Source organism: Cyphomyrmex costatus, unplaced genomic scaffold (genome assembly GCF_001594065.2).
Source record: "Cyphomyrmex costatus isolate MS0001 unplaced genomic scaffold, Ccosl1.0 scaffold58, whole genome shotgun sequence".
NCBI classification, from domain to species: Eukaryota; Metazoa; Arthropoda; class Insecta; order Hymenoptera; family Formicidae; genus Cyphomyrmex; species Cyphomyrmex costatus.
The window spans coordinates 195,272-222,547 of NW_017279979.1; the positions used below are offsets into that span (position 1 = coordinate 195,272).

Consider the following 27,276-nt stretch of genomic DNA (forward strand, 5'->3'; position numbering starts at 1 on the left):
TCTATATAGAAGAAAATGAGGAAAAATCAATATTAGACGACTTTTGCGAGAGAAATCCAGTAGAACCGGGAATAAAGCCGGATAGTTAATAAACTTGATAAGAGCTCATATCAAGACTTGTACTAATGACACACATATCGTAATAAGCGGGCAACCAATTAACTAATATCATTCAGTTTTGTCTTTTTCTCTAAACAGATAAATTGTATTCCAAAATTTTCAGCGCTAAAGATCTTAGTTTTTATTACATACACTAAAAATTTTCAGCACTGGCAATAAATTTTAGAGCATAGTTATGGAAAACAATTTTGTTGGATACAGATAAGAAAACAATTTTGTGGAAACTCAAACTATAAATTTTTTTCACAAAAAACATAACAGTGAATATTTGAATGTATATTAATGACATTAATATATGTATAATAACAATTAATAAATATTTAATAACAGTTAATAATAATTTTTAATAAAATTTGTGTAAGTAAATTATAATCTAGATTCCTAAAACTAAGTATCTATATATTAAAAAATAAAAATATTAATATAATCTCAAGTGTAATATTAAACATTTTTGTAGTGTATATTATTTATTTCACTTTTTAGTGTTTCTAACATAATTATTGTAATGATCCGACAAAATTATTTTCAGATCTAGCAAAGTTTTAATTTTTTCAGCAAAATCGCGTTATTTCTATGCAAGAATAAAGTTAAGGGAGTTCATCATCGATGGAATGTTGAAACATCGTAATTTCAAGCAGAGGTATAATATAATGGTCGCACGATGACACCGCGTATATCGATACTTCGAAATCGGCGAGAATGCGCGAGCGGAATAAGCAGCGTCGACCCTGACCTACATAATCGTTTAATGCACCGAGGCATAGAGACGTAAGACGTGGATGCGGTTGCTGCGCGTTCAAGTAAGCCATATTGCGACAGATAATAAGCGCAACGGTCTAACGATTTCCGCGGCGACTACTGTTATTATCGAGGCATAACTGTGACGTAAAGAGGTGCGAGGTACGATGCAAGCGACGGGGTTTAGGTAGGCGAATAAGTACACGATCAAGACAAATACCTATTGCGAAAACGGACTATGTACTAATAAAATAACAATCGGGAAGTTGTTGAAACTAAATAGATGTTATTTTCTAATGAGTGGACAGAACAAAATAAATTAAACATTGCCCTGCAAAAGACATCCGTTACTTTTATTAGTCCATAAATTACTGCGGAAAGAATGTATATTTATATAACTTTGCAAAATAATAAACATTTTAAATTTAAAAAATTTGACTGATTGCTCAGTAATATATGCTTCTGAAAGAAATAATCATTTATGTCATAATTTATTTGGAATTTTTTAAATATATACGGTTAATAATGTTAAACAATTATTATTACATATTTAATTTTCTTCAAAAGAAAATAATTTTTATCTTGAGTACATAATAATAAGTTTCTCTCTCTCTCTTTGAAATTGTAATAAGTATTTTAAGACTATTATTAAGAAAATATCTCTTATTAAGGATCGTTACTCAAAAGAAGAAAATAAACTGCTGAGTAATCATTTTTCTTACGTAGTAAAATATTTTTCTATGCGCGCGTGCAACCAGCCAAATTATTATCTCTTTTTTTTATAATTAATAATTTTTTTATAATGTTTAACTTCGTCATATTTAGATGGTAAAATAGACAAGAAATCAATTTTTGCGTTGCTAATGCAATCAAAAATTGGCTATTCCATCCAATTAAAATGGTATGTCATATTTTATCATCTAAATTATTACAGCACCTAATTTTTTCTTTCGAAGTACATACCAATAAAAATAATGGAGGTTTTTTTTACAATGTATAAATTATACTAATATATGAACTATATAATATATCAATTATATTAGTACGGAAATAAAAAAATCGGGTTTTTTTTACTTGGGAGTGAAAAACAAAATAAAGATTTTTTTGTACAACAAAACTGTTTTTTTTTATCAAAATCTTAAAAAAATATAAGATAATAGAATTTATTGTTCTTGATATGTGTATTTACAGTTGATAAGTTTAATATCATTTTAATAAATTTTTGTGTTGTTGCAATGTCTAATAACGCTTTTTCGTTACCTGGATCTAATATCCATAATTATCAACACTTAGTTATTATATCTTTTGATTGTTTATATCTATTACATAGAAATTTAGATAAATACAAAAACTTTGAATTCTAGAACAATAAAAAATGTACATTGAGATAAGATAATTCTGGAACAATAATAATGTACGCCAAATGCTCAAAAAAATATAAACAAAAAATTTTTACCGAAATAAAGAATAAGTTTTTATTAGGTCTTTTACTCAAAGTTTCTAGTTTTTTTCGGTAATTTTTATCTTTATATTAATACAATTGATATAAAATGATGATAATTGATATAATGTTTTATTGGATTTCATCTGCCCACTCTCTTATTATAAAATAAATTATTTAATTTCAACCGAGATTTCAACAACTTCTAAATCGCTTACCCTATATATAAATTTAAAAAATAGTCTGAAATCGCGTATTTTTTAAAAAAATAAGTAATATTTATTTATTTCTTTGTCGCCTCTTAATCAGTAATCAAATGATTAGTAATTTTTTTCCTCATAGTTAAATAATAAAAACAGTTCAAAATATCCTAAGACGTTTATTAGAAATTCATGCAAGTTGCCTCTCAAGAAAAGTCAAGTACCGTTACATCACCTGATTAATGTAAGTTTTTTTTTACTTCTCACTACACACACCTGAGCATATTAACTATAATATGTGAGACATTCGCGCCTCATTTGATTTCATTTAACAGTCTATTTGATTTAATTTATTCCTTGTTGCGAGCCTTGAACGCTCGGATTCTTAGATAATAATAAACGTGACAAATGAAATACGCGACCTGATAATTCTTGACTTTCTCGTCTAATTTCTTCAAGGTCTCCTGTATGGTAATGAGCGTCTTGTCGTCCGTTTTGTCTTCATTCTGCGTTTCGTCGTTGCACGTTGTCGTCGCGTCGGTTTGCGTCCTAAGCTCCTCGAATCTTTTCAATATTTCCCGAACGCTTAGTTTGCTGCCGTCCGCGTTTTCCTCAGTGATAGTCTCCATCTTCGCTATTTTGCGTTCACCGTTAGTTCGCACGATAATTTGCTCGCTGTCGTAGAACTCCTGAATCAAATTATCGTTCGTCCTTGGTTGTTTCTCATCCTTCGACTTCTGCTGAACCGACTTCTTTTCCTGGATATTCTTCAAGGCTGTCGTATTCTTGGAATTTCTCAGCTCGCAACCTTCTTCGAGCCTGAGCTGCTCAATAGTCGGCTGACGATCGCTCGCTCGCATAACTGGATGCAGAAAAGTTTTCTGGTCCAACTTGGACACGTCTATTCTAGGAATGTTTTCATATTCGAACTTTTGTTGGCCAAAGGATTCCTTCTTGAAAGATTCCGAGCTTTGCCTGATGTTCTTGTTTATGTCCAAATGTTCAGAGTCCAGCTTCTTTTTTTCTCTATTGCAGTCTTTCGCGAAGAATTTGATGAAACCGTTTATCTTTTTTTTGCATTGTCGATCCGAATGAGAGGCCTGTTCTAGAAATGCACCAGAATCATCGGTATGACCGTACTCGTCGCTGCTGAATTCAGACTCAGAAGACTTCATCAGAAGACTATCGGGAGAGTTTGTCTTGCGGTCGTCGTCGGAGTTCCTGCCTATAAAGTTACCTTTCTTCCGATGAGCTACCTTTGGATCTTGAATCTTTTCATAGTGCCTCCAATAGCCTTCATCTAAACGACCGAATGGACTCTCGGGCGTAGGTCTGCGTTCTCTCGGATCCTTTCGAGTATCTAAGACGTCTTTTTGAGCAAGATCGCTAAATTCGAATTTGCGCAAGAATTCGGAACGATGTACGATTCGCTGCACGTTGCTGAAAGACTTCGGTTCAAACTTGTGAAATTCATTCTCCGAAGACTCGGAGTAATCGGTGAATTGATTCAGGATATCCGGATGGTGTTTTTGTCGACGTCTCAACGTTGTCGGCAATTCGGCCCAGTTGCTGAGCAGTCTTCTGGAGAACACTCCTTCGGTATCGGACACTTCTCTCTCCATGATTAAGTTAGGAGATAGACCCTTAACGGAAGGCATGTGTTGATGTTTAGAAAGTGTTGATGTTTGCGACGGTCGCTACGACTCGTATGGTGTGTTGGTCGATGCCATTCGACTAACGAGTTCTATACAAAGCTTTTCTAATTCCGAACAATCGTAATTTCACTCGGATCTTCCGAAGGATGTAGATCATGGATGAAGGACCGTCCGCGGAACATTGTGAGAAAACGCCCGGAAGAAGACTCTCGTGAGACCCGGCTGAACAATACACACTTTTAATTATAATTACCGTGCACCAGCAGGCTCTCCCCTGCCACAACGGGCGAGAAAGCTTTCATGCTTTCTTGGAATCGTCACGTTGATCGCGGCGTCGGGAGCTCGAATTTTAACGAAGGTCTGTTCGCAAATTTCACTTATATATTTGAAATGATTATACTCGTCTCAGGTTTCACTTGAAGAAGCGACACTTGCTGAATGGTAACAAAGTAATAGACTTTTACTTCTTTCTTCTTCCTCTCTAAAAATTAGTTCTGTCCCGCACTCGAAGACGATACGGCCAGTAACAATTCTTTTCTTCCAATCTTCCACAGGTAAATCGAATGAATTTCATTAAATAAATACAGAACTTTGTTAAAAGTGATTACACCAAAGGGGCGGTTAGTTTTGTCAGATATTTTCCAAAATTTTAATGTCTGTATTTGGCGACTTTTACCGAGTGAACGACGGTCGTAACTGTTGAATTTTATCCGTGGAACAGCAACAGACAGTTGATCGTGATCTTGCTTATGCAAGTGCGGGGTCCTTCCGACTTTACTCGCGTAAGATCGTTAGCGATCGTGCGATCGCAGTCGCGTTCCGTTTATCATTACTCACCGTCGTTCTTACGCTGCTGTTTTTACACGGAGCGTGAAAGGCACGGGTCTCATCCGCGGGAGAATAATCGCTGCTGATTAACTATATATTCGAAGCGGAGAGTCGTGTATTTTAACGATCAACAGACATTACCATTATGTTAACCTTGCCGGGTGCTGCGAATTATACAGCTGCGCGACGCAGAGTCGAAAGTCTCTCGACGAACGGCACAATCATCAAATCGTTTTTCACTAGAGTTAATATAGCTTAAGTTCTTAATGTACGTTCAGTTTGTAAAGTCATGTTATGACCAACAGGCATATTCCTTTCGTTATATATCTTCTCGTCCCAAGAAATTGCGTTTTCGTTGAATTTCTTTGTATAGTATATCAATATCAGTGTCAAAAGATCAACGAAGAAAGATGTAACTTCGTTTCAGAAGTTGCTCAAAAGCTTTTTAAGGTTGCGCACCGTGAAGATGCACGTATCCCTTAATATCATCCAGCTGGTGAATGTTTTTTCCCCAGAAAATGAGCTTCGGAAGTTTGGGAGAAAGAGAGAAACTACTATTATTTCATACCGACCGACCCGCTTTGCGCAGCAAGATCGGATTGATTTTTTCGCGAGCAGATTTGAATCGGCGGACACTTCTTCGTGTCGAGTCTTTTGATTCCGCGCGGAGTCAACAAGGGTCGTTCGACAAAGGTACGAGACACGTGAGTGCCACCTACGGCACCTGCGTCGCACGGCGGCAGTCGATGAACTGAAGAGCCGCGGCCGCAAGGCTTCCGATTCCAAGGTACCGCCGTTCCCTGCTGGCTGCATTCTGTTAGCCGATGCCCCTTCGGAAGACGGATATCTGGGTCGGACCCCACCACGTTCCCCGGTATGCGTGGCGCATATACGCTAGGCATGAAAAATCATGCTGCGCCGCTCTTGCCAGAGAAGTGCTCTTTTATACCGCTCGATCTTGTCCGATCGGAACGAGTACGTTCCCGATGGTCGAACGAGATACACGTCAAGGAGCGTTTTGCTATATCATCGAGATCTGTCTTCCTTCTTTAAACATAGGATCCCGAGATCCAGATAAAGTTGCCGAGAGTGGCGGAAAAAGTATTTATCTAAATACAGCCGTTCTTTTTCATCAGCGGAAAAAAATATATAAAAATATTGATAAAGTGAAAACACTCGCAGATACACGCGTCGTCCCAGTTTCGCACTTGTTATTATCTGCCTTTCTCGAGGAAGCATCTCAATATTCAGCGTTCGAGCGTTTTTTAATTAACTCTCAATATTATAATTTCAGTATCTCCAGAGCTCAGTGCTCTCTTGCGTCTTTTTATCATCATCCTGGAAAAGAGCCGTTGATTGCATCAATTGGCATTCTATAGTAGATTCAATTGTACAAATCAAACTCTTGAGGATGTTTTGGCGGCAAATTTACAATATCATCTAAAAATATTAATCGAATCAAAAATATCGATCACAGTTAAAATAAGCTAATATCAATCAATACCATTCAAAACATTTTCATGATATTATTATAGCCCATAGATATGTTCTGAAATCAACTGCAAAAAGACAAAACAACAAATAATTTTGCTTGTAATGGTTTTATGCAGCAAAATGACCATATTTTTCTGCATACATACACATGCACATACACACAGTTTTAGGTCAATAACTTTTAAACAAATAAATAAATCTGAATAAACTTTTGCACAAAATATTTATTATTGTTTGATCAGTATGTTTAAAATTTGATTTAATTCTTTTTCTCATCAAATTTATATTTAAATAATTACTACAAAATGTGATTTTACATAAGCATGAAGATTAACAAAAAAAATTAAATAACTTTTAAATTTAAACCAATAAGAGAATTGTACTCAAATTTTACACAGATATACGTAATAATAGAACAGTCTATAAATTTTTTATATTTTTGACAATGTTTTAAGATGTCACACATCTCCTTAAGCTTACATAATTTACAATGTATTTTTTTGTAAGTAAAAACCACTTCTCTCATCCGAGATGTTTCTTTCGAAGATTAATCTAGATAATCAATATGTAAGTAAAAGAACTCTACGGATGAAAGGAAATTCTTTGTGTCTATACAACTACGATTCCACAAGTCGACAATGTGCGCCGTGAGCACAGCAATGAAATAGAAATCGGAACCGGAAGAGGATGAAATAGTCGGAAGTGATAGACTCATTACACGGAATTATTGTGATTTGAGACTCAATGGCATCTAGCCGCAAAATCTTCAGTTCCATACTATTATATCGCGATATGATTTCAATTTTTCCCCATGTCCACTGTTGTCTATTAAAAAGCAAATTCAAGAGTTTTCAAAGACTTGTTTGGGGAAACGGCTTTCGAAGTTTACACGGCACTACGCGGTCGATGCACCTGTACTGTTAACGGAAACGACCGATTATTCGTGGGGCCTTCAAGATCCGTTCCTGTTTAGTCCTTAAGTATAGGTAACTCCATGTGCATATCCAGTTCTTCAAATATTTCAATCCTTCTAATTCTTTAAATATTTTAGAGAGTACATTAAAAAAAAATTTAGTGCCTTCAGCAAAATTATTTAGTTGAGACATTTTTAACAACTATTAATTAATATTTTGTTTACATGACAATATATTTAATTGTTTTTACAAAATAATTAGGAAATTATTTTGTCCGCTTTATAAATATTATACTAAAAATATTTATTTATACCAACTAAGCAATTTAGTTTGCATAAAATTATTGTTTGTTCGATACAATTTAATCAAAAATTTTTATTATTACAATAAACATTCAGGGAAAGGTTTTTTTTTACTATACGATTAAAGAAGAAATTTATTTGATTTAAAAAAATGATGTTCAAATCAAAGAAATTTTTTCTTTAATCGAAGAAAACTCTGGGTGCAATTATAAGTAGATTTAATTTATATCTTAAATTTTATTGCACCCTTTATCTCATAAATTTATATTTAAAAACATTTAGTTTTCAAAAACATAACGTTTATTTAAAAACATAAAGTTTTCAAATAATATTCTCTCTTTTGCCATTTCATAAAATGATTGCATTTTTATTTCAGATTGAAGGAAACTCTAATTTTCGAAGATTCGTTTGTCGCATGTGTCGAAAAACTCAAGACGATATGTTCCCGGAAAAATGGCACTTTCTCACTCCACGTTCTTTCTATAGAGCGACATTTTTCTTACGCCAAAGAACGAACTATTTTCCGCGATCTGGAATGCGTCGTGAGATTCATTTTCTTTTTTTTTCCTTTCGTGTAGAATTAGAGACCGGTCAAGCGACAGTGAATACGGGAAAACACTTTCCGTTCTTACGTTTTCTATTTACTTGCTCTTTCGTTCCGCAATTCTAACCATCGAGATGTCACGTGGTAAACGCATGGAATGCGCACGAAGCAGTGAAACTGAAATTGTTGTGTTCTCTCCAATTAGCGCGCTTGTAACACGATGCCTATTACTTTAATGAAAATTATTTGTTGGCTTCAGGACATTTGATTGGACCGCCGCGGCCGGCTCAACAAAGACAGCATGATTACATATTGAAACTTTAAAAAATATATATAGTGTTTTTCCACTTTGCATGAACATTTTTAACTCAATCATCTGCAAAATCTCTTTTCATGTACAAAAATTTTAATATGTTCCTAATTTAAAAAATTAAAAGTGCTCGATTGTGAGATTCAAAAATCACAGAACGCAGAACTAAAAATTATACAGTATAAAATATCTTGTGCTTGTACCAGGTTAGCCTTGATAAAGTGAATTGCAATGTTCATAAAATGACATTCTAATGGATCTGTAGAAACAACTCGCGAAACGTGTAGAAAATATCTATAGAAGCCTTAAAAATATCGCGTGCCTGTATTAAAACATGTCTTTGTTAGAATGTGTGATAAAATTTTATTGAAAAATCCATAGCGCTATATAAAATTTAAAATTTATTATAAATTTCTATATTCTCGAACCACGTAATTATATATTATGTTTTTCCGAACCAATATCTGAGTTAACATTGATAATGACTCGATCAGTGTCAAAACGTTTGTTTACATTGTTTTATAATTTTTATATTTATTAATTTTATACTTGGAATTAAACGAGATTGTTTTGGCTCGTAATCCTTCTAATTTATTTTGAATTTTAAATTATTTTATCTTGGAAAATTGTTGTCCTAATTGGTAGAAAATAATTCATCGTGGATAACGATAATATAAACTAATACATTTTATATATTCGATAAAGTTTAATTAAATTTATATAACTACAAATTAATAATATGTTTGATACGGAATAGAAATGTTTACGTCGCACAAAAAACAGCGTGCACAAAACCAGAAGAAAAGTATGTTATGAAACACCCTTTTCTTCAGTTGCAGTCGAGACTTTCCTAATAGGTTCTAAAAAGAGAACATTTTGTTGCACAAATAAAAAATCAATTTAATTAAAAAATTCCTGTACTTTTGCTTAAGGGCAAAATGACGGAAGAATGATGAGTCTGAAAGAGATTTGGGCCAACGTAGTAAAAAGAAATAATGAACACCGTTTCGCATTAGCAATTCAAACCACTTCCGGTGTCCGTGAGGAGAGCAAGTTACTGCCGCCAGTAAATACGAGTTGCTTGAACTCGGATTCACTCGGAAGAAATTCAAGTATCACTGTGTTCTTATTTTTTTTTTTTTAATCGAAACTCTCATCTCCGCGGAAAGAAAGATGCAGTAGATTAAAATGGTTCTACTATTTGATGATTAACAATAAGAAATATCATTCTTATTCACTAAAAAGACCAAACGAATAAATCATTATAAAAATAAACAAAGTGGTAAAAATTAAATATTTGATCAGTATAAAGAATTGTTGATCAAAAAATTTCTTCGTGTAAAAGAATTATATTTTTTTTACACAAAAATATAGTTTAAAAAATAAAAAGGCCACTAATAATCACTCGGTACTTCTAATGTCAATAAATAAATGATTGTACTTGATGCTTACAATAATATCTACTGGATATAAAAATATAATTTCATTTATTATGTTTTTTCCAAGACACCGAATTCATCAATTCAGAAAATATGTATTCTATATAAGATAAGTTTGACTACTCTTGATTTCACATGAAAACTGCTCTCCAATTAAAATTAGCAACAATAAAAGAAAAACAAAAGGAATGATATAATGAAATAATCATTCCTTTGTAATGTAATGATTCTCCTCAAGAAACGCATTGGACAATGGGATCGCTATGAGATTAATTAAACTAGCTTTCTATGCCGGCTGATCTCCACGCGATGTTTTTATGAACACTGAATCATATATTTTTACAAACAGCTCACCGCATTCTTTCGATCCTTTGACGTTAATCTATATCTTTGACTATAGATGCAACAAAGAAATATCCGTTGCGCGAAAACATTGCACACATTCGCATTTATATATGCGGCTCTTTTACCGTTATATAATCCATAATGGAATTTGAAATTGCGCGGCGCGCATGCTTTAGTAAAGGTCATTTATTCTTTAATTATCCCGCTTGAGGGAAAATTTCAATTGAGAATAATTGAAGGAAATTATTATATTGTCAATGTGACAACGTGAAAGTAAGATAGAATTAGAATTTAGTGTAAGGAAATTGTGACGAGAGAGAGAAAATCTGATTTCTAAGCCGTCTACAAAATGAATGCTAAAGTATTCACATGGGGAAGATTTTTATATAAAAAAAAAAAGAGATGATAAGAGTCTAGAAAAAATATATTTCCAAAATTACAGACCGTAAATACGAAATTTTAAAGAATTTTAGTCCATTTTTTGTACACAAGTATATAAGACTTTTTGCTCGACTTCATTTATAAATCTGTGTTTTCTGTAGCTGAATTAGTGCACACCTTTGGAATTTAAAGTGAAATAGAAATATGTTTGACGAAAGCGAGAAAGAAGTTCTAGTATAGGAATAAAAAATAGATCTTATGATAATTATTATGTGTGTGTGTGTGTGTGTGTGTGTGTGTGTGTGTGTAATAGTTTTAAGATAATTTATTTTTCGATCAAAATCTTTAAAACGCGTTTTTCTCAAAACTATTTTTATGAATTTGGATAAGTTACGCTAAAACTATTTGATCAGTCAAGTCGTGTTCCGGAGTGCAATACATGAAGCTTATCAAATTCATTCATTGATGAATCTATAAAATTAATAAAACAATTAATCTAAACTTTTTTATTGCATTTTTTATTGCATAAATAGAAATTTTAGTCAAAAGTTTAATTTTTGTTTAAGTGCTACCATTTTCTCAATTTTTAACTCTTTTTTTATTTTCTTGGTTCATCGACAAGATAATTTTAAAAACAAATCATTTTATATTTTTATTTCAGATGAGAGCACACACGTCAATATTTATTTACGGAGCCTGTAAAATCAATTACTTTTTAACAAAAAATTTTTTTCTATTTTTGAAAATATAATAGAACATAAAAAAATCTTTAAAAATTTGTAGCATTGTCTTTTTAAGAAAAATTTCTGCATAAAACTATTTTTTTTTTAGCAGTTTTACACAAGTTGCTCCTTTAGAATGTAAATAATTTAATTTATTATGAAAAATATTAATAAATATAAATAAACTAGTTATGGACTCTTTTTGTTCAAAACAAATAAACAATCATAAATTAAAAGGCTATAAAGAGTCAACGCAGTTAACACAAACCGAAACGTTCGACTGGTATTCTACATGTTTATTGTAAGATTAAAATAATTTTAACTGCGTTGACTCTTTATAGCCTTTTAATTTATGATTGTTTATGTTTGTATTATGAAAAGTATTTCCTCAGCTGGGGTTTGGATCTGTCGCGTTCGAATAATAAATTTTCCGTAATAAATTTATAAATTTATATATACGCGCGCGCTACCGAAATATATATTAAAAATTTTGTCTACGGTTGAAAATGGCCTTTGTGTCATAGTTTAAGAAAGGTTATGCATTATGATACTGAAATAAATTATACGACACGTGCAACATTATAACAAATGACTAATAGATATCAAATTAATATGTTTTAAAAATTTGATTCGGCAATCATTTGCCCTTTCTCAGCTTTCTCTTTCCTCGAGACGAAAGAATAATGAAAGTTTGCAATTTAACATTCGGTCATCGGTATTCGGGAGAACGTCCTGCTTAATGATCGCTCTATGAATCGCGAGTGGCGACGATGCTCCATGTTTTACAGGTATATTCAATGAATATACGTAGCGCGTATTATAAGAAATCCGATCTCTCCGTTTGCACAAACATAAAGATGAGACTCCCTCCTTCCTGCTCTTTCTCTCGCACTCTCTTATCCGCGCATAAAAAATCACTTTGTTCCGTGGTCTTAATGATTCACTGAAGATAGATATTCAACAGGTACGTATATATGAATGACATATAGAAGAAACTTTTACCTTTAAGAGCAATTTGTCCGTATACATCATCTTTGACAACGTCAAAATATGAAAGATCAAGACGTTCAAAGGATTAAAATCTCCTTTCTTCCTTTTTCTTTTTTTTTTTTTTTACGAAAGTTGCAACGGAAAAATTACCGACGAAAAAAAGCCGATGCAGGGAATCCTCGGCATTTCGGAATGTCGACATCGTGCAACTTCGATAGAAAATGAAAAAAATATAAATAGCTAGATAATGACGTTTATTAACATTCTAGAACAAGCATTCTAAGAATGATTGCCTTCAGCAGAACAAGTAGCTTTGCAACTGTTGCACAGATTATAAAAATTACGAAAACAGAACATTAAGAAGACAAATTGTTCACTAAATTAACTTAGTTCGTCTTCATTGCTTTCAATGAAAAATGTATATAAATTAAACATATTATATATTTGACTTATATATATACATTTCCTAACGCGAAAGAAATAAAGTCAAACTAAATTAATTTAGGCGAATGAACAATTTTTTTTCAATGAGGACGTTCAAGCTATTCGCCAAAATGTCAATTTTTTACAACATTGTTCGTATTTAAGTTTTCTACATAATTATTTTGATGGTTTAACAAAATTATTTTTGTTAAATCTAATTAAATTTTTTAATACTTCAGCAAAATCGTTTTTTTTTTCACGTAGGTGAATAAATTATTTTATAGTTACAATAACTATAAAATACTTTCTTTAACTGTGTATACTAATTTTATATATAAAACTTGTTTAATTGTTGCTTATATAGTTACTACTACATACTATGTCACTTTTCTCTTAGTGAAAACGACATTGTGAGCAGCAGATACTTGTTTCACTGTCATAAAAGACTAAAGAATTCGTTTAAGTATGTGTTAAGTGTCTTAGGTTTCCCGATGGTAATTTGGAGCGAATTCCACATTGTGATGCCAAAGAAGTGTAAAAGAATAGAAGCATTGAGCATGACATCGGTGATGGATCGTTGATGCTGACGTTTTCCGATTGCGGAAAAGGAGAAAGATAAAGTGAAGAAGAATAAAGAGAGACGGAGGAGAAGGCATTGGCCAGCATATATGACCGCTCACTGGAAACGCAATTTACACTAGGCGTTGCCCGCGGTTGCCTCGTTACAGGCACGTTGCGAGGCATATCATGTGTGCCGTTATCGTTTCTGCGGTCGACCATCGCTAATTGGTCGTAGACGAGAGTGCGATGTTCGACCGTATCTACAGAAGAAACAAGATCACACTTACCAGCCTGATGTATTTGCCGATCATCTCTGCCAACTGCGGGGCGCGATTTGTGTGTAGGGGTAGTCTGACACCCGACGCGATTTGTAGCACGCACACACCCGACCTGGAAGAATTCACGGAGACAATATCCTCTAGCGGTAGGGTTTCCAAAATGATCAAATCGCCATTTAGTGTGCGCTTGATCAATCGAAGTCCGTGATGAGACACTGCCACATGTTGCGTCTCCGGGTGTTGAGGGCCGATCTGGATTTAAATTAACAGTTTACATTTAAATTAATTTAATTTTAATTCGTTCAGCAAGGTTTAAGATTATTAGGTCGTGAAGTAATAAAGAAGTCTTTCGTTATTCATTTCTGTTTTTTAACTGGCGTTTGTATCAACAGAGAAAAAACGGTTTTGAATTACAAAGGTCGACGATAATTTCGTTACGTAAGTAATTTTAGTTGATTCTTATACCTCTCTTTGCTATTTCTGAACAAAAGAAATGAGATTAGAATGTATCCCTATTCTCTGGTTTCTTAAATAAATTTTTTTTAATTTCAATACGAATTGAACTTTTTAAAATTGACTTTTTAAAAATACTGAGAGTTTACATTTTAAAATATTTCATATACTTATATGTAAACTCTAAAATATTTCAAAATTTCTAATAGTTCACATTATATGATTTAAAAAAAAAAATGTGTCATAATTTTTTTCAGATTTTACAAGATTTCATCAAAAATTATGGAACGAGAAAATATTTTAAAATTCACATATAGGTATACAAAAAAATCTGTAGAAAAGATGTAGGTCTCTCTCTCTCTCTCTCTCTCTCCCCCCCTCTCCCTCTCCCTCTCTCTCTCTCTCTCTCTCACTCTCAATAGTATTCAATTTTTATAGAAAATCTAAGAAATTTTGTATATAAATTTATAAAATTATATATATATATTTGGAAATTTTGGAAATATTTAAAAATTCTAAATAATTATATGAAAAATTCTGAGAAAAATATTGATCAAAATAAGTTTTAATTTTGTTATAACCGACATACCTTTTTTTAAAAACTTATACATTTTGCTAGTGACTCATGTGTGTATAAAGTATTTCATTTAATTAGAATGATTAATTTTTGTTTGAAGTCTTTTACAATGACTAGAAAATTATGTTAAATTCAGCTATTTCTTATAAATCATATATTTATATCTCAGTAGAAGATATCAAAAAAGGAATTTTGAAATAGATGTTATACACTAAAAAATCCTGCCGTACTCATAAATTTGAAAAAAAAGACAGATGAAATCAATACAATTATAAATTACAAAAATATTATAAGAAATATCCTATCAGATCAATTTAACATAAGAACTGTAAAATTTTATCAGCTAGTGGCTTAAGCATCATGGACAAACAAATATAAACTTACTGATACAGGAAATATCCGGGCGAAATATAATGGCCATTGCTTCGCCATGTCCACGATATTCTTCTTGATCGTGATCTTGTGTTGCGTGCTCTGAAGATTATCTAGCGTAATGCCATAGTTATCCAGCATCTTCAGCATGTTCTGCCGGTCCTCCTTGGTGATTCTTATGCTGGAGGTCGCCAGCACGTCGTATACCACTTGGCAGAATACTAAGTGCAGTGCCAGAGGACTATTCAGCGTTTCGTTAGGCGCGAAGACCTCTTTCTTGACCCTCAGAGTCCACGTGACTCTATTATATGTAAAATGCGCGTTGGAAGTCTGCGGGTAGAGCTTGGTGTTCATCACCTCCTGGACCTTTTCGATCTCCGGTTTGTCCGCCGGCGGTAATACCGGTTTGAGAAACTCCGGCCATTCTTCGATCTCGATTCTCTCCATCTTATCAGTGCGATGGGTCGAAGCTATGCTTGATCGCCTATCCGCATCCCGATCCAACTTGTTAAAGCTCTGTCGCGTGACAGTAAAGGACTCCCTCGTATTTGGAATCACGCCGAAGTCACGCGGCGATGGCATCCCGAAGCTGTCCCGAGATTTAGGAGATACGTCCCGGGTCATGCCAAAGGGATCGCGTTTTCCGATCGATCCGTCAAACGCGTATTTGGAGTCGAAGAGCTCAGAGTTGAGGTCGCGGCGCGAGTCGAAGTCGGAGTTGCGATCGCGCATCGAACTTGCCAGATCGGTGCTGTCCTTGCTATAAAAGTCTTTCGACTTGACATCCTGAACACGAATCTTGTCGAAGTCGTTTCGATAATCGTGACCATCGCGCAAATGTTGCTGCGAGGCGAAGATATCACGACTTTGACTAAACATTTGGTTCTTTGAGAAATGATCGTAGGTCTCGGAGTCCGGCGACGTGCGGAAGGAGTCGCGTGTTTTCGGTTCGATCGGTGCTGGTGGAGATCGCGGCTGAGGTACGCCGGATTGACTAAAAGCAAATAAATTGTTTGCTGATTTTGTTATTTAACAACATTCATTATATTTCATGTAACAAAATCTTTTCATACAGTATATATTTTTTTTATAGCTTTTCAACTTTTGAAGATGATTTTTGTGAGGTGATTTTTGTGTCGTATGTTTACTCAATGTAGTTTTTCTACAATTTATACATAACTTTTATTAACCTATAGTTGCTTTTGCTCAAATAAATGAATAAATAAATATACATAAAATTATTCTCGATAATATTCAATTCCTTTTATTAGACCTAATTTTAATAGAATTATTAAAATAAAGAAAACTAATTCAAAACTAAAAACAATTTTTTCAATTCTATACAAGAGCATTTTAATAAGCAATTACTTATTAAAATGCTCTTGTATAGAATTGAAAAAATTGAATTAATTAGTTGAATTTTTTAGTTGAATTAATTCATACTAAACAATTAACTTTTTTCAAAATTTGAATTATTTCTTTCACAACATATTCATTATTATATACATCTGATTTTCAATGATGCCGATAAAATTAAATAATTTTAATGGAAAATGTTTCAAATTTAATGTACATTATAATGTAAGCAGAGTCTAAAGGGATTAATTTGCGTGATGTTGTTACCTGTTACTGTATACACTACCGCCTCTTGGACTCGGTGGCTGCGGTGGTGTGACGGGAGGCGGGGGCGGTACAGGTCGTTCCATTCTTTCAATCTGTGTTCTTACCACTTGAGCTTGTGTCATCATGTCGGTTGTACCCTTAGAAGTAACGCTTTGGGTGTCATCAACAGTAGAGGCATAATCGTCCCACCTACCACCTTAAAATTCCAATTTTTTGAACAATAAATATACTTCTATCCTTAACTTTGATATTTGTGACTTTATCCCAGGCAGCATGTCCAAAATTAACAACTAATAACATATTAAATTCAAGACACCTTTTAAACATCTTTAAAACGTTTTATATCTCATTTTTGGACTTTGAGTAATCTAGGATAATACACAAAGAATTATTTAATTACCTAGTTGCTGTTCTAACAGAAGCTTCCTATTATCTTCCAATCGTTTAACCTTTCCGTCTTCTCGCGGGAGAGCGGGTTTCTCAGCTGTCTTCGTGGATCTTACGCTATGATTCGCCGTTACCTTCTCCAATCTCTGTCTCATTTCTGAGCTGAGCTTCAACTTTCCTATACTTCCCGGCGATGGTCTTTGCGCACCCACTTCCAACGCCGACCTAGGAAAAGAACCAACAATTTGTATCGTCGTTTTCTTAATTTCAATATCAATAGAAAGAGAGAAGTATATTAATTACTTCGATTTCTTTTTCTTCTTTTCTCCCTCTTCTTTATATCCGTTCTCGTGTTTCGCCGCGGTCGTTTGCGCAATCGTGGATCGATCTTCGTTGACGATATTCTCAATTTCGAATTCTTCCCACTCAACGCCACCTTCCGTTGTAGCTTCGCCTTCACCTTGGTCGTACTCCTGATACTGCGGCGTTAATTTACGTTGCTGATGTTGCTGACGCATCTTAAATTCTATGAAACTATCTTGCCCTTGATTCTCGTTCGAGTCGCTAGGCGGTGGCCACCTAGGCAACATAAAAATAAGATATTATTAGTATTATTCAGCGAGTAACATTCTATCTATACATTCGAACTTTTTAAGAAAAGTGATCATTTTACATTTATTTTTATCTGTTTGACTGTCAATTTTCTTAACTGTTTGAATGTGTGTGTGTGTTATTTATTTATAAAATTACTATTTTAAATCATTACTCGGTTTTGTAATTGCTGTGAATAACACGCAATTTATGTGACATGAATTATGATTTTTTTGACAACTATGATTCTCACCATTGGAATTTATGTGAGCATACTTATTGAACAATTTAACTAACGCAATTTCCGTTAAGAATGGCTAAAAAGTGAGTCGAAATATTCGAATTTTTATCTGTAATTTAAGCTAATAATAAAAATATATTATATTAATTTTATTCTTTAATTATCCACATATTATGAAAATAAATAATAGTCTGGATTAAATTCACTATCAGTTTATTGAATTGTGGATTTTACCTCCATTTCCCGATGCGTACCGTCTTCGCCCTACCGTACGGATCTAGGAACGGTCTAGATTCGGAAGGATCATGAGACTCCAAAGGCGGAGGCATCGGCGGGGGTGGAGGAACACCTTTATTATTGCTCAAACTTGAAGGATTGCTGTCCACGCTGCTCTTTCTGTTTTTCAATTCGCTGAGCACATTAGTAAAGTTACTCTGTATGTTATTCTTATTTAAATTGGTTCTCTTCATGTCCACCTGTGCTGATGACGTCTTTCTATCTACTACTTTACGATCCACGCTGATTTTTCGCCCATAATCAGTGCTTGTCTTTCTGTTGACTTCGGCATTCTTCCTTGGTGGACTATGGGATCGATGAATTTGAGCTTTTATTGTCATCGTTTCTTGCCGTTGACTGATTGGAGTGGAAGTTAGTACAGAGCTCCCCCGTTTTTCGGTTGACCATAATTCACCGTCGTCGGGTTCTCTAAATGAAACCTAATTCAAGAAAGATTAGAATGAGTCTTGATTCAATTTAGAAAACTATTTACAGCGATAAAATTTGCAGGAGGATTGACTCAAGATTAAAAAATATGTATTCCGAAAAAAGTCACGATGATTTGATGAATAAGACATTGTTCGATCAGGTTGGCCTTAATTCCAAATATCTTCCTCAGTTTCTGCTAGACGATATGTACACGATATTTCCGTAGCCCTAGGAAAGCCATAAGTACAGCGTAGGTTAGTTAAAATCAGTAGATACCTTGGAGTAGCGTCCGATAGAATCATTGGGCCCCATATGGGCACCGATTGGGGGGGCTGAGGGAACATGATTCATGCTTGAGGGGCCAGCGGGTAACACCGTGCTCTGGAAACACACACCCCATGCCGCGGCGCGGCTCAGAAACCCACAGGATCGCCCAGAACGACGATAATTTCGTTAAGAGTTAGCTTTCATTAAGCGCGCAATATTGCTGGTTTCGGTTATCGATGACAGATCATCGAGTTAATGATAGTCAAGTGACCGTGAAATGTGATTATGAGCCGTTTTGATTGCAGTAAACCTCTCGCAATCGTGCTCGACATGCAACGTTTACTTCAGATCTATTTATCGTGACTCAATTTTTAGGAGTTTATTATACGCCCAAATGGTATCGCTTAAAAAAGCATTAAAAAAATATTTGAACAACTAAATGTCTAAAAAAAGAAAAATCTGAACTGTCTTCCAAACAGATTATGTTTAATAATTGTGGTCTAATTAAATTGAAATCACGATAAAAAAAGATCAATCCGTTAATCATTTTGTTTAATCACATAAACCTCGAATATTAAACTTTATGTACAAATTTATTATCTTTTTTCTTCTCTATTTCTTTCTTTCTCTTTACTAATTTCTTACCGGTTGCTGTCCTGAGTTTTGCGGGCTTTGAACCAACAGCTGCTGCAGAGCTTGATTCTGTGCTAGCAGCTGCTGCTGTATCTGAATATTTTGCGCCATTGCACTCTGCAAAAAAGCTCGCTGTAGATTCTGTTGGTACGCCATCATATCGTTGCCTTGGCCGGGCGGTGAATTGGGATATTGCGGTAAACTGAGTCCTTGCATACTGTAGATCGGAATGGGCATGAAACTTGCACCCATGTTCATACTGGTATTCTGTGCGGACGGAACCTGTTGAGTAGCGCTAAACATGGGCATCATCATAGGTGGTGACATCATGCTCTGTGCCATGGGAGTGAAATTAAAAGCTGCGTTTTGATTAGGGATGTCCATATTGCCACCTCCCTTGATCTTCTTCGACAATTCACCGGCATCAATATTCACATCTTTATTTCTCATCATCATTTTTTCGACAAAGTCATCGACTGTGGCTATTCTGATAATCTGACTGTCGATTGTTTGCAGATTCTCGGAAACTGTTTGGTCGCCGGATGGCCTGGTATCGTATGAACCTTTTATCGAAGCGGCTAAACTACGGGCATCCGATAATTCGTCAAGATTGCCATCCAATACGGGCATAAAAAGCTCATCCAAGAATTGATCCACGTCGGAAGCTTGGCTGGGTACTCTAACGCGTCTCACATGCGACGCTAAAGAAGGTGCCTCACTGGTGTCGGACATGGCGGACGATTTTACACCATATTCACTCTTTTCAATGTAAGCGCGACTAGACTGACTTCCTGGCAGCGCGCGTTTGCCTGAAAACGCGAGGAGAATAATTGATACGCGATCGATCGGGAAAAATTGGGTTGTGTAATTGCCAACTTTCTCCGCGATAGAAATTCTCGAAGTGTAAAATACATCTTACGCAACAGCGAATTAAATAACGAGAATAAAAGACAAATTCGAGATCATTGATCTCATAACATAACATGGACATGTGTAGTAAAATTTAAAAAAATTCTTCAAAAAACAATAAGAAAATAAGTTGACGATAAATTTGACTGAAAAAGATCCAACTGCTCATCGCTAACTAGTTAATTAATTTAATATAATTTTTCTATCAACAATGGCTATTCAATAACACAATTTTAAAATTTAAGAAGTCTATGCTATCGGAATGTAGGTTAACGGTATTCTCTCGAATAACTTTTACTCGACTACTTACCAGGATATTGTGACTTGATGAACCTAGTCTGCGACCTTATGTAGCTCTTATCATCCTCCGATCTTCCGGTTTGACTAACGGACTGAATATCCGGGTATTCAAAGTCAATCGTGAGATCCTCCTCCTCGATGTTGGGCTCCGTCGTCCTTGTGACCCTGCTGTATTTCCTCTCTTGTGTAATCTCAGTACGCGTCATGTACTCAGCATTACTAACTGCCGGAGTCTCACCGATTCTTTCCAAACTGTGATATCGTTCGTTCAATTTAGATGACGAAAGCCCAAGATTGGCAAGTTTTACCGGTGAAGGCATGACTTCCGACTGAAGCAAGTTATCCAAACTTCGGCTACGCTGCTTTTCCTTCTCAAAATAGCGGTCATTCAAAGCAGATTTTCTCGACAATCCCATTTCCGTTGTAGTCTCCAAAATAACGTCGTGTGATTGCTTTCGCATCTGCTCGTATCCAGACAAATTTGGTATCACGTTTCCAAATACAATTGGTAAAAGAATGATTTATAGTTATTAAATACAATAAAACTTTGATTATCCGACTTTATGTGGACAGTCCTAGATTGAATAACACAGTATATACAATAATAATAAATAAAAAAATTTCATTTTTTTGAAAACGTTTTATATTTAAAATTTATAAAAATTTCTAAAAAAAGCTATTAATTTTAAACCTTAAGTGATTTTAGATTTTGTAAGTTTTCTTTTTCTCAAAAATTTTAAAATATAAAATTTTGAAATATCAAATCTTAAAAATCTTATAATTAGAATATTTCAGAATGCATATATGTATAAAGAATTTCAAACATGTAAAAAGATTTTCAATATGTAGACTTTCTTAGCATTGCTGAAGCATCTTAATCAATACAAAAAATTTGAAAAATTGTTTAAAAAGTTAAAATTATACAGAAATTCAGAAAAATTATACTTAAAGAATTGTAAACAAAATATTTTCATCAGATTAAAAATCATAAGATAAATTAAATAAATTAATACATACAGGTAGTTTCGTAACGGGTGGTTGCGGCGGAGGAACTACCGGCCGCCTGGGTGCTTGAATCTCCAGTTCAACGGGTTTGTCAACTACTTTTGGCACTGATTTCCTTTCCAAAGGCTGGAAGGTTTTTAGAATAGGAATTTCCATCTCTTTTTCCAACTCCCGAATAACTTGGGTGTGCTGAAAAAGGATATTATTTTAAACCAAAACTTAACAATTTAACAACAATGTTTTTATTGCATTTTTCTACAGTTTATTTTTATTTAAGATTCCTCTATTAAAGTCAACGCTGAATTTCTCTTACCTCTCGTTTTTTTATAGGAGGCAGACTATTCTTGCGCTGTTCTAAGAACATATGCTTGGCAGCGGGAAAAGCTGGTGCCAATTCCATCTCCGAGATTAGATCCAGAACATAATCGAAGCCGTTGGTCTCCGTCACAATAGCGTCTGGGCCGTCCAGTTGATTCCAGAGCGTAATAGTCCAGCCCATATTCTCTACTCCGTGATTCCGAACCGCGAGATTAGCCAATTCTTCGCATGTCGTCCAGGAATCTATTGCGCATGTAGTTGTCTCACCTGTAAAACGAAAAATTACCAGTTGCGAATAAAATTTTCATGACAACACATTTTTCTAGATAGCAAAATGCTAGCAGACTGCTGATAGATTAGTAACAAATTTGATCAAATTTTCACTGCAGAGCTATATAGAAATAATAAAACATTAATCTCATGACCTGTTCAATCTGCTATGCTAGTAGATTGATGGCAGAAACTGAGCAGGATCTGTAAATCTTTTGCTTTGTTTCTGCTGCCAATCTACTGACAAAGTTCTGTTTTTACAGATTTGGCTATTTTTTATAGAGTTATTCTTACGAATTCGAGAATGCAATTTACCGTCGTAGAAGCCAACGCTGAGCGCCATATTTACGCGATTCCTGTTGGCGCGCCATTCTAGGACACACGGTGGATAATTCCTAGGTACCTGATGCACCGTTTGTTGATTATTAATCATCATACGATATATCGTTCTCTCGCCTTGCAACAATTTACGTTGGCAATAAGCCTTGTAGCCATCATAGGCATGGTCGGAGACATATCTGATTAACAAATTAAAGATAATTAATCAGAGATAAATAACGAGTTGTCGTTCGGAAACAAAGATACTTACTTCAGAAAATACTTAAAAAGCGTGGCACTGGGTTGGAATGTTGATAAGCAATTGGACAGCAGCAACCATCCCCTTTCCTTGTTGGCGTCGTTCTCATTCTTCCAGGTTTGATTTGCCAACTGGCACAGTATTTCATCCCTCAATTTCTCGTTTACGATACCCTTGTTAACAATGTAATCACCCAATGCTTGCTCGCGTTTGCCATTAAGATTACTCTCATTCATGAAACGCAATATCATCTTAAAGATCATCAAGGAATCCGTGTAATCTTGATCGCGAGCCTTTGCTAAGAACGGTGTCTTGATCGGCTCGCGTTTCATTCCAAAGATGTGACTCTTGAAATAAATATTAGTAAACTTCGAGAATTGATACTGATCGATGTCGGACGGCAGACTGTACGTATAGTTTATCGGGATGACTTGGCCAACGACCTTGAGAAGGTTTCGTTCGGTGTGTGTGGGTTGCCAGTCTAAAAATTACAAAAAAATATTTAAAAATTCAAAGAACAGTTTGTGGAAAAGACACATTCGAACATTTGAATAAGTTAATAATGAAAAGACTCTATATGAATAAAACAATACAAATATAAGAAGGGCAAAGAGCCAAGTAAATCTATCGAACAATATTCAATTATTTAAAATTTAATAAAACGCTTTAATAGAGCTTTAAAAATTACAAATTGACAGACGTTTCGACTCCGATCGGGTCAATGTTACAAATTAGAATTAAAATGGATAATTTAGAGTAATAACCTTTGTTATAAAGTGACAAATAATTATTATTCGTAAATCTTTTTAGATGTGGTGGTACAATATTATATTTGAGACAATAATTTAAGAATCTAATTCTTTTCATTATTTATTTTATTCACGCGGGCGAAAACATGCGTAATAGTTATAATTATACACGATTTAACTTTACATTTTCTCATATTAGAAATCAGTTTGATCATGAAATTTGTCAATATTTAAAAGAATTATGTAATTTAGTAAAATTAAATGTAAACATAAGAATACGAATTAGATTCTTAAATTATTATCTCAAATATAATATTGTACCACCACATCTAAAAAGATTTACGAATAATAATTATTTGTCACTTTATAACAAAGGTTATTACTCTAAATTATCCATTTTAATTCTAATTTGTAACATTGACCCGATCGGAGTCGAAACGTCTGTCAATTTGTAATTTTTAAAGATCTATTAAAGCGTTTTATTAAATTTTAAATAATTGAATATTGTTCGATAGATTTACTTGGCTCTTTGCCCTTCTTATATTTGTATTTGAATAAGTTTTATGATGTTTTAATATTTATTTTGATAAAAACGCACCATCAAGCTTGCTGTAAATAAAGGCTAGTTCTGCGGGAATCTCTAAGTGATTTACACCAGCAACGGCTCGCGAGGTTCTCTCTTGTTCCTCTCGTTGTTGCTTCGCCTTCGCTCGCTCTTTACTGGCTCTCTCGATTTCCGCTCTTTTCGCCATCTCCTCTTTCAATATTTTGAATGTCTCTCGTTGTTTCCTACCTCTATACAATTTCTGCGCCATTAGGACACCCTTCTTTAATGCACGGAACTGTTTACGTTCACGATAACCACGGTATACTGCTTGTATCAGAACTGTGCTTCGAGAAATATTGAGGAATCTTCTGCGAGTCAAGAATCCTCTTGTATATCTGCAAGAGAAACTGATAAAGCAACGTCTCCGGGAAAGATTCACACATGTATTCACATTAATTTTGCTATTCAAGAAGCAGATTTAGGCAAATGAAAATGAAAAAGATGAATTTCTGTGAGATATTTAAAGATAGATTTTTGTAAGATATTTAATCGTAATCCATCGAGCATCGATTAAAAGTAACATATAACATCAATGCTATAATAATTTCATTTAGCAACCTCAACAAACAAATTTTGTAAAAACATTGCACGATGAATATTATTTCTTTTATTTAGGAACAGTCATGAAATTTTAGAATACACTTACGACTCACCCTATATACATATATATTATATACATGTATAATTAATATAATAAGGTAATAAATATCCTTCTGTATCTTTTCCTTTGCATAATTTGATACATGCCTTTGGACTGTGATGGCTGCTCTCTCCAAAATCAACGCTCTATTATATTCCAAAGCTCTCTCCAGTGATTCGCGTAAAAATACTCGTGTAAGTCCAAGCTGATACTGTGATTGTGCCTCTTTCGGAGCCGCTTTGTCTAAAATGATTCTGCAGAGCTCTTTATTAGGCGCTCCCCTGGGTAAATGCGTTGAAACAAGATAACGATACCGATCCACAAAGTGTCCGAACAGAAGGCGAACCGGATAGCCAGTTTTCCTAATCCGGATCGTCTCCAACATGCCTGTATATCTTAATTGTTCAAGCACGCAGGGCATATCAAACTTCATTGGAGCTTTCTCAGTGTTTGGCTTAATACAACGGACAAACCACGGATTGCATCTGCAAATGCATTGGAAAAGAAATAACTATTTAAAAAAATATCGTGTAACAGTAGTAATTATTAAAGAATTCAAGAAATCAATAAAAATGTTAAGATGCTTTATAGACACATATCTTAGATTTTCTTGAATATTATCAAAATCTTCTAAGCTCTATCAAATTAATTTAAAAGTGATTTTTCATAATTTGCAGCGTCCGCCAATTTTTAATATCGCATAGAAAATTTATCATTTGAATGCTTACTGAGACATAGATTCTAAGAGTTGCTGGAGGCTATCGTGAAATCGAGCCGAAACAGTCGGAGTTCTCGGTTTCATGGTGACAAATCTGCCATTCGGCTTATTCATAGTTTTATTAGCTTCATGAGTATTTCTGACATGTTGGAACATCTTGCTGACCATCTAAAATCATCACGATTATTATAAGTATATTATTATAAGAATTCAGCATAAACAAAATAAAGACTTACCGAAATTTTACTGCTAATCAGCAATTCGACTACATCAGGTCTCAAGGTATCCCTGTTCTTATCTAAAAAGCCCTCTACGTTGTACCAGACCTGTCCAGCATAATGCCTGATCGCGAATTCGGCGGAGCTCATTCTTGGCCTGGAATACAGCTCGCTTAGCGCGTGATTGTAATGGCATTTCTCCAAGAAAGAAAGATCCGTCGCTTTAGGGAAATTGCTTTCATCATCCAGCAAGTGAAGAATGCCTACAGGCTTTTTCGCAATCAAATGGATGACCGGCAAATTATCCTGAGGCAGACAGACAGACAATCAAATTATTATTTTCAAGATTTATGAGCTTATGCTGACATATTTTGCGAAAATTTCACGTTACAAAATACCCAGATAATAAAATGCTATAGCAGTTTGGTCTTATGGTCAATTCTATCGAGCCGAAACGCGAGCCGAACCTCGAGCCGAGCCGAGCCGTGCCTCGAGCGATGAGTTCCGAACCGAAATTATCGAAGAAAAAAAAAATAATACGGATCGCTTGCCATCGCTTGCGATGCTTGTAAAAATTTGGTTAAAGCTCGACTTGATTTCGACTCCGAAGTCCAGCTCGATAATTTCGGTTAGAAATTTGTCAGCTCGAGGCACGGCTCGGCTCGATCGGTTTGGCTCGCGTTTCGGCTCGATAGTCTATACGCACCTTAACTTATGACTAGTATTTCAATTTTATGCATATATATATATATATAATATATATATATATCATAAGACATACGATTATTCGTAAATATTTACGATTTCGCGTAAAGGAGCACAGGCAGTGTTTCGCGCCATGTCTTAACGCGTGTCTCCTGACGACTAACAAGTCTCTGTGAAGTATGAAAGAAATAAATACTACTTCTAAAGCATCAAAAATCGAAAAGCCAGAAATACATAGAAAGACATAACTAAGGCAGTAAGACGATAAGCAGTAAATAAATCGGTCAAAAACTACTTTTTTCTATCCAAAATAGCAACAAAATAGTAGTTTTGTTGCTGTCACGTTGCTTGCTATATAAATATGTATTAGAATTGCAACAACTGAATTCTCATTTGATGGCATTGATGGCAATACTAGATACATACATATATATAGGCTCCTTAAATTGCATTCTTATCTCTAATTTCTTTTGATACTTTATTTTCTTTATAACTTTTCTTTATATCGTGTCGTTTATTGAAAGCAAAATAAAAATAACTCTGTAATAAAATTCCAATTATATTTTATGATACTTAATCTTGATATTTAATCATTATGCTTTCTCTAAACTTTTCAAACAATACTATTTAAAATTGCAAAATAAACATGATAACTATGATTCGTGGAGACAATATTTTGTTTGTTAAGAAAGATGTTGAACCATGTCGAATAGAGAGGAGAACCTC

The 27,276-nt window shown here is 34.4% G+C and overlaps 1 protein-coding gene across 1 annotated transcript in view; it reads right to left on the reverse strand.

Moving 5' to 3' along the window:
• The window catches only part of Myo10A (unconventional myosin 10A), a 45,575-nt gene that overhangs the window by 9,074 nt on the left and 9,225 nt on the right, over positions 1-27,276 (reverse strand). The window contains exons 11-26 of the mRNA XM_018546717.1: positions 25,864-26,151; positions 25,638-25,795; positions 25,017-25,394; positions 24,261-24,604; positions 22,926-23,394; positions 22,652-22,854; positions 22,062-22,333; positions 21,761-21,937; positions 20,754-21,204; positions 19,547-20,343; positions 18,164-18,645; positions 17,401-17,676; positions 17,111-17,322; positions 16,711-16,906; positions 15,100-16,081; positions 13,695-13,937 (exon numbers count right to left, since the gene is read on the reverse strand). Of these exons, the coding sequence (XP_018402219.1) occupies positions 13,695-13,937; positions 15,100-16,081; positions 16,711-16,906; positions 17,111-17,322; positions 17,401-17,676; positions 18,164-18,645; positions 19,547-20,343; positions 20,754-21,204; positions 21,761-21,937; positions 22,062-22,333; positions 22,652-22,854; positions 22,926-23,394; positions 24,261-24,604; positions 25,017-25,394; positions 25,638-25,795; positions 25,864-26,151 (5,928 nt within the window). The remainder of the gene's footprint in view (positions 1-13,694; positions 13,938-15,099; positions 16,082-16,710; positions 16,907-17,110; positions 17,323-17,400; positions 17,677-18,163; positions 18,646-19,546; positions 20,344-20,753; positions 21,205-21,760; positions 21,938-22,061; positions 22,334-22,651; positions 22,855-22,925; positions 23,395-24,260; positions 24,605-25,016; positions 25,395-25,637; positions 25,796-25,863; positions 26,152-27,276) is intronic.